General features: G+C 47.6%; 1 protein-coding gene across 4 annotated transcripts in view; it reads right to left on the bottom strand.

The window, feature by feature from the left end:
* Positions 1 to 11,453, bottom strand: part of ALKBH1 (alkB homolog 1, histone H2A dioxygenase) — an 81,542-nt gene extending 70,089 nt beyond the window's left edge. For 2 of the 4 annotated variants that reach the window (XM_085894965.1, XM_085894966.1), the window contains exon 1: positions 11,294 to 11,453. In XM_085894965.1, the coding sequence (XP_085751091.1) occupies positions 11,294 to 11,410 (117 nt within the window). In that variant the 5' untranslated portion in view covers positions 11,411 to 11,453. Of the gene's footprint in view, positions 1 to 10,829; positions 10,911 to 11,140; positions 11,163 to 11,293 lie in introns of those variants that run through there. The other 2 variants (XM_085894968.1, XM_085894967.1) reach the window with 2 other exon arrangements.
* Positions 11,454 to 13,640: the final 2,187 nt, after the last annotated feature.

Genomic DNA, 13,640 nt, shown 5'->3' with positions numbered 1-13,640 from the left:
ATATATTATAAACTACAAACATGTTCGATTACCTTTTTGAACAGTCGCTATCTTCTGTTCAACACCAAATTGAAAGGGAGGAAATCTGACGTTCTTGAGGTCCGAGCCTAGATCGACTACGCTCCATAAAATTGTTGAGCACACAGTGTGTGAGGTACCCACCCCCTAGTCCGGCCGACTCGAGTGGGAATAAGGAACTTTACACCCAATGCCCCAGCTTCATTTCAGCATTGCTTCTGTTCAGGCTGCTATGGCAAGTGTGGAAAATAGCCACAGGGTTCATATCGGGTCTGGAAATCCTTGAATACCATGAAATTTTGTTACCGCAAATTCAAGGCCTTCAAAGCATTTACTGTACACTCCTCCCTCGCTAAACAACTATAAAACACCCTACAAGGATGAGGGAAGACGGACACGATTTAGGTTTGGTCGGCGGTACGGGGCAGAAGGCAGAGCTGAACAGGCAGACGGAGCTCGAGGAATGGAGCAGAGCACTCGGAGGGCGAGCGATTCAGGCGTTGTGCTGAGCACATTTAGAAGAGCCAAGCCAAAACGCACTTACACGTACAGACTTCCTCACACATTATTAGGACTATCTTCTTGTACATTCTGCCTCTTGTTTTGCATCTCGTCTGCTGTGGATGCAAAAGAGCAATTGGCGAGGGTAAGTCCCGCCAACCATTCAAAAGACACTTACCTCTTTCCATTTTTCTTCTCTGCACCTTGTCCAACCATGCACCTCAGACATCCTCAGTTTTCCTCCCTTCCACCCCCTCCTAGGCGACTGGGAAGCATTGGCCCGTCGGCTGCGCCAGGTACAACAGAGGTCACAAACACCTCGTCTCTTCTAATCTCTCTTTGCTCTCTAACTTTCAGGGTATGTTTCTGATGGCGACTGTCTTGTATAGTACAAGTTAAGAGTGAGCAAGTTCATTATATCAGTATAGTCTGCACTGTCTTGTTCCTTTTGTAAATATTCGCATTTCCCTTGTTATAAATGTACCCAGCTCATCCCGTCTTTTCCCTCTTGGTCCAGCAAAGTCCGCATGCAATTCAGCTGGAAGTTCTACCCCATGTAATTTGCTCTTGTTCGCTGGTGTGTACTCGCAGCTCCGCTCGGCTGCACTCATCCGGTGAGTTTTTTTTTTTTAAGTTCCTCCAATTTACCATAGAGCACGCTTTGAGGGTACCAGATACCACCCCCCACCCCCACCTTTGTGCAGCAGTCCACAAGTAAGGTATCACGTGAAACAGTGTAATCCTGCCGGATTGGCAGGACCAATCGGCCCTCGTGATTGCACAACACCTCGCTGGAGCATGAAGTTATTCGTGCCCGGAGACTTCAGGACCAGGTGTTCAATAGGTACTCGAGTGCTTCCCCCCATGGTGAAACTCGAACCGGATCTTTAACAATACTTTGTGAAATAGAATTTAGCTTTTTGAAATGACCGTGGGAGTGGGGGGGGTGATGGGGAGGGGAGGGAGATTAAAAATAATACTAATAATAATAATAATAATAATAATCACTGGCGTTAAAATTTGTGATTGCCTTCATTCTTGAAAAAAAAAAAAAACTTTTTTATGTTCCTCCAATGTATCGTTCGTTACAGACATATTCCTGCTGCACAAATAATTTGGGGGACAATCCAGGAGGAGAATGATGTGCATTTTCCCGCAAGAATTATGTCTCTGTCTTTCTCTTAATAAATAAAAGGAAGTCACTGTTTGGAGAATTGGCAAACTCATGTACTTGAGGTTGTAGGGGCAGCCATTGACATTAAATGTTCTCAGTGGTACACACACACACACACACACACACACACACACACACACACACACACACACACACACACACACACACACACACACACACACACACACACACACACACACACACACACACACACACACACACACACACACACACACACACTTCACCCTCCTTGCTCCTCCATCCTCCTCGTACCCCCGACCTTACAGAGTGCAAAACGACGTGTGGTGAAGCATCACACTCCCTCCGCTCCCTCCCCCACGCCACTCTCTCCCTCCACTCCCTCTTCCTCCCTCCCTCACGCCACTCTCTCCCTCCGCCCCCACTCTCTCCCTCCCTTCCCCCTCTCTCCCTCCCTTCCCCTCCACCTCTCCTTCCGCCCCCACTCTCTCCCTCCCCCACACTCTCTCCCTCCCTCCCTCTTCCTCTCCCCTTCCCTCCCTCAACCTCCCACTCTCTCCCTCCCTTTTCCTCTCCCCTTCCCTCCTTCTCCCTCCCACTCTCTCCCTCCCTTTTCCTCTCCCCTTCCCTCCCTCTCCCTCCCTTTTCCTCTCCCCTTCCCTCCTTCTCCCTCCCACTCTCTCCCTCTCCCTCCCCCCACTCTCTCCCTCCCTCCCTCTCCCACCCCGCCCTTCCCTCCATTCCTCCCTCCCCCCCTCCATTCTCTCCCTCCATTCCCTCTCTCCCTCCATTCTCTCCCTCCCTCCCCCCACTCTCTCCCTCCATTCCTCACTCCCTTCCCTCCCTCCCCCCACTCTCTCCCTCCATTCCTCACTCCCTTCCCCCCCCCACATTTCCTCTCCATTCCCTCCCTCTCCCACCCCACTCTCTCCCTCCCCACTCTCTCCCTCCCTTCCCTCCCCACTCTCTCCCTCCCTCTCTCCCTTCCCTCCCCACTCTCTCCCTCCCTCTCTCCCTTCCCTCCCCACTCTCTCCCTTCCCTCCCCACTCTCTCCCTCCCTCTCTCCCTTCCCTCCCCACTCTCCCCTCTCCCACCCCACTCTCTCCCTCCCTTCCCTCCCTCTCCCACCCCACTCTCTCCCTCCCTTCCCTCCCTCTCCCACCCCACTCTCTCCCTCCCTTCCCTCCCCACTCTCTCCCTCCCTTCCCTCCCCACTCTCTCCCACCCCACTCTCTCCCTCCCTTCTGTCCCCACTGTATCCCTCCCTTCCCTCCCCACTCTCTCCCTCCCTTCCCTACTCTCTCCCTTCCCTCCCCACTCTCTCCCTCCCTCTCCCACCCCACTCTCTCGCTCCCTCTCCCACCCCACTCTCTCCCTCCCTCTCTCTCCCACCCCACTCTATCCCTCCCTCTCCCACCCCACTCTATCCCTCCCTCTCCCACCCCACTCTCCCCCTGCCTCTCCCTCCCTCTCCCACCCCACTCTCTCCCTCCCTCCCTCACCCACTCTCTCCCTCCCTCTCCCACCCCACTCTCACACTGCCTCTCCCTCCCTCTCCCACCCCACTCTCTCCCTCCCTCTCCCACCCACTCTCTCCCTCCCTCTCCCACCCCACCCTCTCCCTCCCTCTCCCTCCCTCTCCCACCCCACTCTCTCCCTCCCTCTCCCTCCCACTCTCTCCCTCCCTCTCCCACACCACCCTCTCCCTCCCTCTCCCTCCCTCTCCCACCCACCCTCTCCCTCCCTCTCCCTCCCTCTCCCACCCCACTCTCTCCCTCCCTCTCCCTCCCTCTCCCACCCCACTCTCTCCCTGCCTCTCCCTCCCTCTCCCACCCCACTCTCTCCCTCCCTCCCTCACCCACTCTCTCCCTCCCTCTCCCACCCCACTCTCACCCTGCCTCTCCCTCCCTCTCCCTCCCTCTCCCACCCCACTCTCACCCTGCCTCTCCCTCCCTCTCCCACCCCACTCTCTCCCTCCCTCTCCCACCCACCCTCTCCCTCCCTCTCCCTCCCTCTCCCACCCACCCTCTCCCTCCCTCTCCCTCCCTCTCCCACCCTCCCTCCCTCTCCCTCCCTCTCCCACCCCACTCTCTCCCTCCCTCTCCCTCCCTCTCCCACCCCACTCTCTCCCTCCCTCTCCCACCCACTCTCTCCCTCCCTCTCCCACCCACTCTCTCCCTCCCTCTCCTCACCCACTCTCTCCCTCCCTCTCCCACCCACCCCACTCTCACCCTGCCTCTCCCTCCCTCTCCCACCCCACTCTCTCCCTCCCTCTCCCACCCACTCTCTCCCTCCCTCTCCCACCCACCCTCTCCCTCCCTCTCCCACCCACCCTCTCCCTCCCTCTCCCTCCCTCTCCCTCCCTGCCTCTCCCTCCCTCTCCCACCCCACTCTCTCCCTCCCTCTCCCACCCACTCTCTCCCTCCCTCTCCCACCCACTCTCTCCCTCCCTCTCCCACCCACTCTCTCCCTCCCTCTCCCACCCACTCTCTCCCTCCCTCTCCCACCCACTCTCTCCCTCCCTCTCCCTCCCTCTCCCTCCCTCTCCGAGTCGGCGAAGCGATAGGTGGTATTTGCTGGTTTTAAATAAAGCTAAGATTGTAAAAATATCAACAGGGTTTTAAATGGACTTGTGCCTGCAAATATGGTGTTTGTCTGCCATGCAGAGATTCAGTGAAAACGCCTGCACAACAAACTAATTAAGTTTGTCTCTCAACAAGGCTGACCTTCAAAACAGACTCGGCAGAATGCTTTGCCTGAACCCTAATATAACCCTCTGGGAGGAAAGAGGAAGAAATTTTTTTTTCATATTTTTTGAGGGTAGAGTAAGTGTGATTGGGAAACACATACTCTGCAATAGGCCCAAGAGATAACAACACCTTCATGGGATCTGAACCTCATTAACAGATAAAGGTTATCAGTTGTATGGGCAACTTGTAAATGCCGAAACCTCCTCAGATTTATCATTTATTTTGCATTTAGTTTCAGTCCAATTGCACTTCTCGAAGATCATGTTTTACAATAATTGTGTTTCTGCCATATCCCAACCTTAATTGCAGTGTCTCACTCCAATGTGTTTGGCATTTTTAGCATTCTCATTTGAAGCCCGTGATCATGATGGAGAAAAGCTCGATTCAAATTCCACACACCACATGCATAATAATATATTGTTACGGCTGTGGAAACTTGCAGAACACCAAAAAGGTTCCTTAGATCAGTTATCCCGGTAAGCGAGTGTTCAGATAGGTTTCCCCATCGTTGTTCAGAGGGATTTCTTAGTGTTCACCGGGCTGTGACCCTTTGAGGTAGGTTTTTCTGTTGCTATCGTTATTTTGGACCGACCATATCACAACCACCATTACAGCAACCAACTTCGCCCCCCAAACAACCACAACGCCAACAACAACCACCACCAACCACACCACAACGCCAACCACGCTACAATCGCAACAAGTATGCCACCATCGAACCATCTTCGCCGCTACGCCAGCTATCAAACACCATCCTCCACAAACCACGCTACAACCCTTTCCGTGTCGAAAACCGTCCGAGAACGCGAGTAAAAAGACCGAGAAAAGAAACCTCCAATGGTGCGTGGGTTTTCCCGCCTTGTTTTTCTCCGCGTTTGGTGTGAATGGAAGGGCGAGGCAGCTTGCTCGCGATTGGTGGATACGAGGAATGAGGCGCTCGGAGCTGAGGAACGCCCCTTTTCGAGAAGCTTCTCGAAAAGGCTCGAAGGAAGGTGGAGCCGAAAACGGGGAGGGGCGAAGCGCCGAGCCCCAGGGGATATAAGGCGGACAGCACGCGAGCTTCGTGTCTTGGTCTTCGGGGTGGCCTTCGTCTGTCTTTCTTTGGTGGTTTTCGAGCTGGAACTTAGTCTTGGTCCTTTGTCTTTTGAGTCAGTGTTCGGGTCCGTCGCTGGTGTGGTCCGTCGCTGGTGCGGTCCAAGCTCGTGGCTTTGGTGGTTTCGCCTTCTGGGGTGTACGACGTCGAGGTGCTGCCTTTCCCTCTGGGTGCAAATTCGCGAGGGTTGTGTGTGGAGGACCAGCTCTGCCACGCAGTCAGGAGGAGATTGCCGAAAAGAGCTCGCCGACCACCAAGGCACCTTGAGGGTGCAGGTAACCTGCTACGGTCTCGCGGGACCCGTTTGGTCTTCCAGATCCCGTGTCATAAAAATCCAACTGGTCCAGCCTGACCTTGTCTGTGAGGGGGTCCTTTTCTTTTGGGCTTTTGAATGAATGTTGTCGTGGCGCCGTCTGTCAAGTAAAACTGTATAAGTGACTGTACATAATAGATAGACGGTATTAGCTCTCTCCTTTGCATTGTGTTTGGCTGTATAGTTGCATGCGTAAGTCCCGCAATCTTCATAAATGAACTGCATGAGTGTTTTGCTTTTGTTCCCTATTTGCCTGCATACGTGTTGTCTAAATAAATGTGCTTGGTTTGAATGTATCCCATTTGTTGCATCCTCTTTCCCCTATTGAAAATGCCATCTTGCATCGCGAAATAAATAGTGGGGTTTCAAACACCCGTTAAATAGAATCGGATCCGGCGAGATCGGTGATAATACCCGCTCGGTTATCACTGCAGAACGGAACGGACCACTTAAGAGTTTCGTGTCCCAAGCCGACCTGCGTCGAGGTACGGCTGCCTGGTCAGCTCTCCGCGCAGGTACTTAGGTACATCGAATTCGGCGAGTGACCCTATCTTGCGCGGGTAGACAATTGGCACGGCCGTGGTGGGATTAGAAACCCACCTGTGACTGGTTTCCGGCGTTAGCTCCGGAAAGTCACGAATGAATTGTCCGTCCGGTGGGCGACGCGGTTGCGATTAGAGAAACGCGGGCGATCGCACGCCGGCGGGCGCGAATTCGTAACAATATTATTTCATTATATGTCCTTGAAATTCATGCCCAAGTCCACCGAGGTTGTCATCGCACATGTGGTTCAAGTACCAACAACTCCGTGAACAAATTCGAAGCTTTAGATAAAATAAGATACATATCTGTTTTTCACTCATGAAATATAAGACAGGCCCCCTCTCTCCCTCCCTCTCTCTGGGAGAGGGAAATGTAAATGTAAGAAATGTTCCCATTGTGGCGAGGTCCGAAGTTGCTTTTCCTTTATGAAATAGTGTTACTATTTCACCCGTTTTAGCGACATCCTGAGAAGACAACCGACAACCGCTTGTCGGATGGAGACGAAATTTTCACCATTGGTGCGACTACTCATGTAGAATGTTTTCATGATAATGATGACGTCATGGATCACGTGGTGTGGCAGCCATATTGGTAAAACGGAAAAAAAAAAAACTTTGGACCTCCATCTCTAAAACCGCACCAAGGAAAAAAATTGACACTTGGCACATAGCAAGTATACTCCTCATTGGGAATGTGTGATTTTTTTTTCATGTTATCGGTTCCCTCATTATGATGTCATAATTGCACATGTGGAATGCCACATCCTATCAGTATGAAAAATTGAGGGTCAAATAAAATGGGCAAAAAGAAAAAAAAATCATGACATCGGTCACATGATTCGGCAGCCATATTTGAAAAAAATAAAAAATATAAAAAAATAAAAAAAACCTTCAAAAATCTTCCCTGAAGTGGCTGAACAGATCGAGGCAAAACTTTACAAGTATGACTGCCTGTCCATGGGAAATAAAAGGTTCACACATATGATGTCATTGGTCACATGGTTTGGCAGCCATATTGGATTTACCCTAAAACCTATAACAAAAAAAATCTTCTTTTCCAGAACAGCTGGACAAATCGAGGGGAAGCTTCACACAAGTGTTCCCCAAGCCAGGGGTGTCCAAGTTTATTAAGGAATAATTGATAGGTCACATGGTTTGGTGGCCATATTGGATTGAAGAAAAATATTAAATAATGTTTTCTCTGGAACCGTTTAATAAAACGACGTGCAACTTCACATTTATGATCTAGTCGTGATGGCTAAGACATGTTTTAATTTTCAACTTGATCAGAAACATGGTCTAGCAACGAGAAATGTTAAATTTTTTGATATGGGTTTTATTTTTATTTTTTTGGAAAAGGGTCACTTGACTGTGCCTGGATGGGTTTGTGGGTGGAAGAGTAGCAGCTGAAATGCAAATCCTATCCAGGTTCCTCCTGATGATTTCATCTTTGCTTTTTGCTTGTTTGGGTTCCTTCTGATGACTCCAATGCAGGACTATACCTATTTGGTCTTCTGTACCAATTTAATAAATAAACATCATGGGTCAGGGTCAGGTGTCCGATCAAAGCGGGGTTGCATCAAAGCAGGACGTCTTCGTACTTGGTCATCACTGTAGGCAGTTATAAAGTGGCAGTTCTAATTATGTCTCTTATTAATTATGTAACACACCAGTACACAAAATACACCACACAAAAGCAGTCCTGGGGAGGGTCTGCAATCTCCGATTACTCTGTCTTGTTTTAAGTATGCTTCCATGCAACATAAACCAATTTAATCAAGCCAAACACTTCTTTTTATTACAGGCGCTAAGGCTCATGGCAGACCTGTGGCACAAATCACGCACAAACACTCTCTTTCAGAAACTGGATTTCAGACAGATACAAGAGAACACCCAAACTTGATCAGAGCACTCCGGTTTTCAATGATGTCATCGCTCCGGTGACTATGACTGCTTTTCAATCCGCACTCAGCGAGACCATCAAGGACGAATTTCCACGTTACCCCGAAGTCCCCGAGACAATGGGGAAGCACGGTTCGTATGCTTTCACAAATAAATGTCAATGTGTGTATACGTCTCCTCCATAACTCCAAAACCATGAAACCTATCAACCTGAAACTATGCATGCATCGTAAGAAAAGTCCAAGGAAATGCAGGAATGGAAATTGGGTGTTTGGGTTAATTAAAACATTCCTTTTGAAGATAATTAACAGCCATATTTAATTATATCCTTGGTCAAGGCGCATCCTCGGTCACTTCGTTCTCCCTCACTGGCGTCGGAATTCGCCATTTTCTTCAGTCTGCTCATCAATGCCTTGATTTGGAACAGGCCGCAATGGTTTATTAATGATCAAGTGCTCAAAAATGTTTTTCTTTTTTCCCCACTTTCCTCAGTGATATCATCGAATGCCTCATCCACATACCTACGAATCGCTGCATACATCGCTTTGCAAGTGCTTTGGTTTTAAAATTTGGAGCTTGGAGTGATTTTATGCATTATATGATGCGATTTTCAACGAACTATTCTCACAGACTGATTCAAGTATATCATCAAAATATATTTAGAGTTTGGAGGATTGGCTCATGTGGACTAAATAATTCGAAATCTGCAGTGAAATCTGAAAATGTTAACAAGATAAGGGTAAAAGAAATCGGCGGTTTTGTTTTTTTGCAGGTATGTGCTATTAACAATCAGCTTGCTATCGCTTGCCAAGTCGGTCGTCCCGTATCAACTATTTTGTGGCGTGCTCGAAAAACTTGCCGAGTGCCCCACAGTTGATAGCGGTACAGTTCATGTCCCGATAGGGATGTACAGTCGGTAGTTGCTACAAGGTAGAGGTAGGTAGACAGCACATGTTGACGTGGTACATATGGGTAGATTTGGATCTGTAAAGGGACTCTCTGTGGGTGTGTGTGTGCATGCCTACCTGCCTGCTTATGGATGCCGTGGTGGCAAAGTTTTATCCCATATCTGATGATAATGAATGGTGGAAGTTTTAACTTTTAACCTCAGCAGTGTACGAACTATCATGGTTTCCTTTGTTCTCACGGGTGTTTCTAAAGCAGTTTTTTTTATATGAACTGGGTGTGCTTTAGAAAGGTTATGTGGTTCATCTTTTGGGTTTCAAAGCGAAATACATTTGACAACACCCGATTTCTGAGCTGGTTGCCGTATCAACACGTTTTCTAAATTAATCAAATTTTTCCCACCCGACACATGACGATTGGCAGCTGTTTATAAAGAATAATGTTTACGCACATCTCCTTGAAACATCTAAAATACAAGATTTTAAAAATTTAATTCGTTTATTGAAATTCCTCCCATCTGTCTCTGTCTCTGCCCCCCTCCAAATACAGTGCAGCACCCTCCTCCCACACATATCTATCGACATTGTTTGTGCCTGGGCGGTGCTCGTCTTCAGGCGATATTTATAGTACTAGTGCGTGCCCGTATGTGCAAAAAAAATAAAAATAATGACTTTCAAACCACGTGCCAGAAACCACACAGGCTGTTCCTTTGCTCTTGTGTGCAAAAAAAAAAAAACTTTCAAACCGCATGCCAGAAACAACAACCATACAGGCCGTTCCTTCGCTCTCGTAAACGACGACTGGATTGGGGAATTGTGTTTATCTATAAATGCGCATAACAAGATCGAGAAATTATTAGAATACAGCAAGTCATCACTTTCCGAAGTTCATACGTTGTAACCCGTAATGGGGACTGCGGCTGAGGATTTCTTCCCCAACAGCCACGCCTACGCAGCAACGTGTCCTGTCATTGGTAACTTAATGGCGCCCTTTCCCCATCGGCCACGCGTCCTGTCATTGGTTGGTAAATAAATGGCCATAACTTGGGAACCACTTGTCCGATTAATATCAAACCTTGAAAAGGCACATACTCAGGTCCCCAGCAATATACCTGGCAAGTTTCAATTAGATCGGACCAGTGGTTGTCGAGAAACAGTGGTGTCTCACACACACACACACACACACACACACACACACACACACACACACACACACACACACACACACACACACACACACACACACACACACACACACACACACACACACACACACACACACACAGCTGGAATTATAGATAGATGACCAGTCGAACATGGATTTCAGACATTGTTTCCATCTGCACTGTTATTCGATGCAGAATCATTTTGATGAGTCAATATGAATCGTAATTGAACGCTGCACCGCACATCTGCCTTCCCTTCCCCCCACCTCACCTCACTTTCCCTTCACTTTCCCTTCCTCCCTCTCCCTCCTCGCCCTTTCCCCCTCCACCTCACCTCTTATGTCGATAATGTGCCTACAACTTATGGCCAGCGTATGTAGAATGTGTGTCATACGTCGAAACATTTTCAGCATGCTTAAAATTTGTCGACGGACTCGGCGTACTATGACGTATGCCAGCGTGCTCTTAACGTATACAAAACTTACCCATACCGTATTCGGCAAATTTTTCATATGTCGGCATACACTGGCTAAAACGTCAAGGTGTGACAGCGGCTTCAGCACCGATCACAAGTCACGTGATGTTCACGTTTTTGAATCCGTTTACCGTGACGTCACTGAGATTTCACCGACGCAGCTCAAGTTTGGTTTTAAATCAGAACGAAGAAACTCGACATAGACAGGACGAGTATGCTGCCGTCCACAGCACAAGACGTTAACACCGTAATTTATAAACAAAAACTTGTTTTTTTATCGTGAAGAATACATTTCAAGCAAAGGCAGGAAATCAGAATCACCTCCATCCTATGGAATATGAAAACAACCAATAATTATTGAACTCGTCATCAAGAGCAATGAAACACCATGTCCAGGGAAACGGCAGGCCGAGTTCTTCAGTCAAGATGAGAATTCAAACCGAAACAGAGACACACGTGATTATGAACTCGTACCTGTGGATAACCAGAGGCAGCATCTCTTACATCGAGTACGGAACGCAGATCAGGAGGTCGGTCTCGACGCTTGTAGAGTTTAAACAGTGTTAATATAGAATCGGCAGCGAGTGCCATGCTTCCCCCTTCTCGCCTCCGAAAATTTCCTCCGAGTTAAGTTTCCTCTCCCCTTCAAATCTTTGGAAATGAAGCAGAATACGAGTACTAATAATAACAATCGTTATATAAATAATTCACAATTTTCTTTCCCGAGTCGTTCTCGGAATAAACCTGCGGTCCAGTCTTTCTTGCACATACACCGCTTAAGTTTTCCGATAAATTCTTTCGATTATTTCAACGTAGATGTTAAAAATGCGTAAAACGTTTAAGTAGATAATATGTATTAAAAACACGGTTTGCAAGCGAATATGTTCGCGTGACTTCAATCTGTCAGGTCGTTGCGTTTCCGATTACACGGCGATCGTTCTCCAATATGCCCGTCAAAAAGTCCGTCGTCATTTCCTGTTAAACTTCAGAACCATCTATTTATTACCTACGTACCACGAGGAGAGTGTGAGAGAGAGAATTTAAATACAGAAAAGAAAAATAATGGGGGGAGGGGGGGTTTAGTGTAAGACATGAGGAGGAAAGAAAAGGGAAGGAACATGTTTGGATAATTCCAGGAGGGGGGATAGTCTGCCTGGATGGAATGGTCTCCCTGGATAGGTAGTGGCAGCAGAAAAAGTAGATCAGTTTAAATTGGAATTGGATAAGTACCTGGAAGTTATGGAGATGGAGTGGTATGGGGATGTTGACAAGACTTTTAGGTAGTTTGAGCATTGATGGGTGATTGTATATGAAGTGCTGTTGGTGGGGGTCTTGTCAAGGGAGGTTGTGTGGTTGATGTGTGTTTTTAACCAACCCCATGCCCCCCCCCCCCCCGAGGGGAAGAAAAAAAAGTTTTTTCAAATCAATTTTGATTCTTTAATTCTTAAAAATTACATCAGACAAATGGGTCCCTTTCGAAGTCGTGCATTCACGACAGCAGATCATCATATTGTTCATTACCGCAAGTAATGTCTCTTGATCAATAGAGCGGACGGTTGCAGTGATGTTTGCCTCTGATTCATCGATCGATGTTGGATGTCCCTTATAAACTTTGCCCTTCAGAATTCCCCAAAGGAAGAAATCTGGTGGAGTTAAATCTGCCAAATCAAAGTGTGCCTCATCTGTCATGATGACCTTGTTTGTGAAATTGGCATGCTCATTGCATTAAAAAAATATATATTAAAAATAAAAAATACAATACTCATTGCATATAAAGTGCGCATCATTAAAAACTTTAAAGTATTATCTGTAAAACAAGAAAACATAATTACTTCGGCCAAGACTGCTTCCGGCTAGAAAGATTGCAAACGTGTCAGATATAACTGCCCCATCCTGTATAAACAACACACACACACACACACACACACACACACACACACACACACACACACATACACACACACACACACACACACACACACACACACACACACACACACACACACACACACACACGGTACTCCTTTTGGCAATCTATTCAAAAATCTCGTACAATTTATCTTGTGGCCCCAGAACCAAACAATGTATTTATAACAGCCCTCATATCCTCCCATTGCTACTCCCAAACATGAATATTTATTCATTCCAATTCTTGCTTTTTCATCTCTTTCATCCCTATGTTATTCTCTTTCGTTATCTAGCTCTCTAAGGAGAAGTGAATTATTGTAGAATTTTTTTTCTGTAAGGCTCACTTGGCTGTGCTTGGATGGGTTTGAGGGTTGTGGAGTAGTGGCTGAAACTCGAATCCTATCCAGGTTCCTCCTGATGAGTCCATCTTTGCTCTTTACTTCTTGTGGTTCCTTCTTGGTCTTCCATTTCATGAGTAATAGTAAATATAATCATTTTAAACTTACGCTGTGTTCAACAAGCCCCAGATATGACCTTCCCATCAGTGTTCAGAAGCACCCAAACTAGATACGGCGTCTTCCTCAGGGAGGTCTACCTGATACATCCAGCTCAAATGTAAATATAGCAGGCACAAGTTTTATGCATTTTCATGTCGCGAAGATGTCCTTTGCCTAAGAGTTGATTACTCTTACTTGATAATGACGCACAGCATTGTCTTTCCAATTGTGGATGTCCATGAAATAAATCACTCAGCCTGCCATGTTCACAGGAGGCACACTCTCACATGGTTCAAAGTCCATTCACTGGTAGCGATCCATCGGTGGTTTGTGTAGCACACGCCCGTCCACTCGGGCCTTCCACCGGCCGACATGGTTGGGAGTTTGCAGTGTGGGCAGCTGCCTGTTCGATGAGC

This window comes from Eptatretus burgeri, chromosome 9, assembly GCF_056783735.1.
Source record: "Eptatretus burgeri isolate ZD-2024b chromosome 9, Ebu_testis_v1, whole genome shotgun sequence".
NCBI classification, from domain to species: domain Eukaryota; kingdom Metazoa; phylum Chordata; class Myxini; order Myxiniformes; family Myxinidae; genus Eptatretus; species Eptatretus burgeri.
This window is presented reverse-complemented; position numbering and strand designations above follow the sequence as displayed.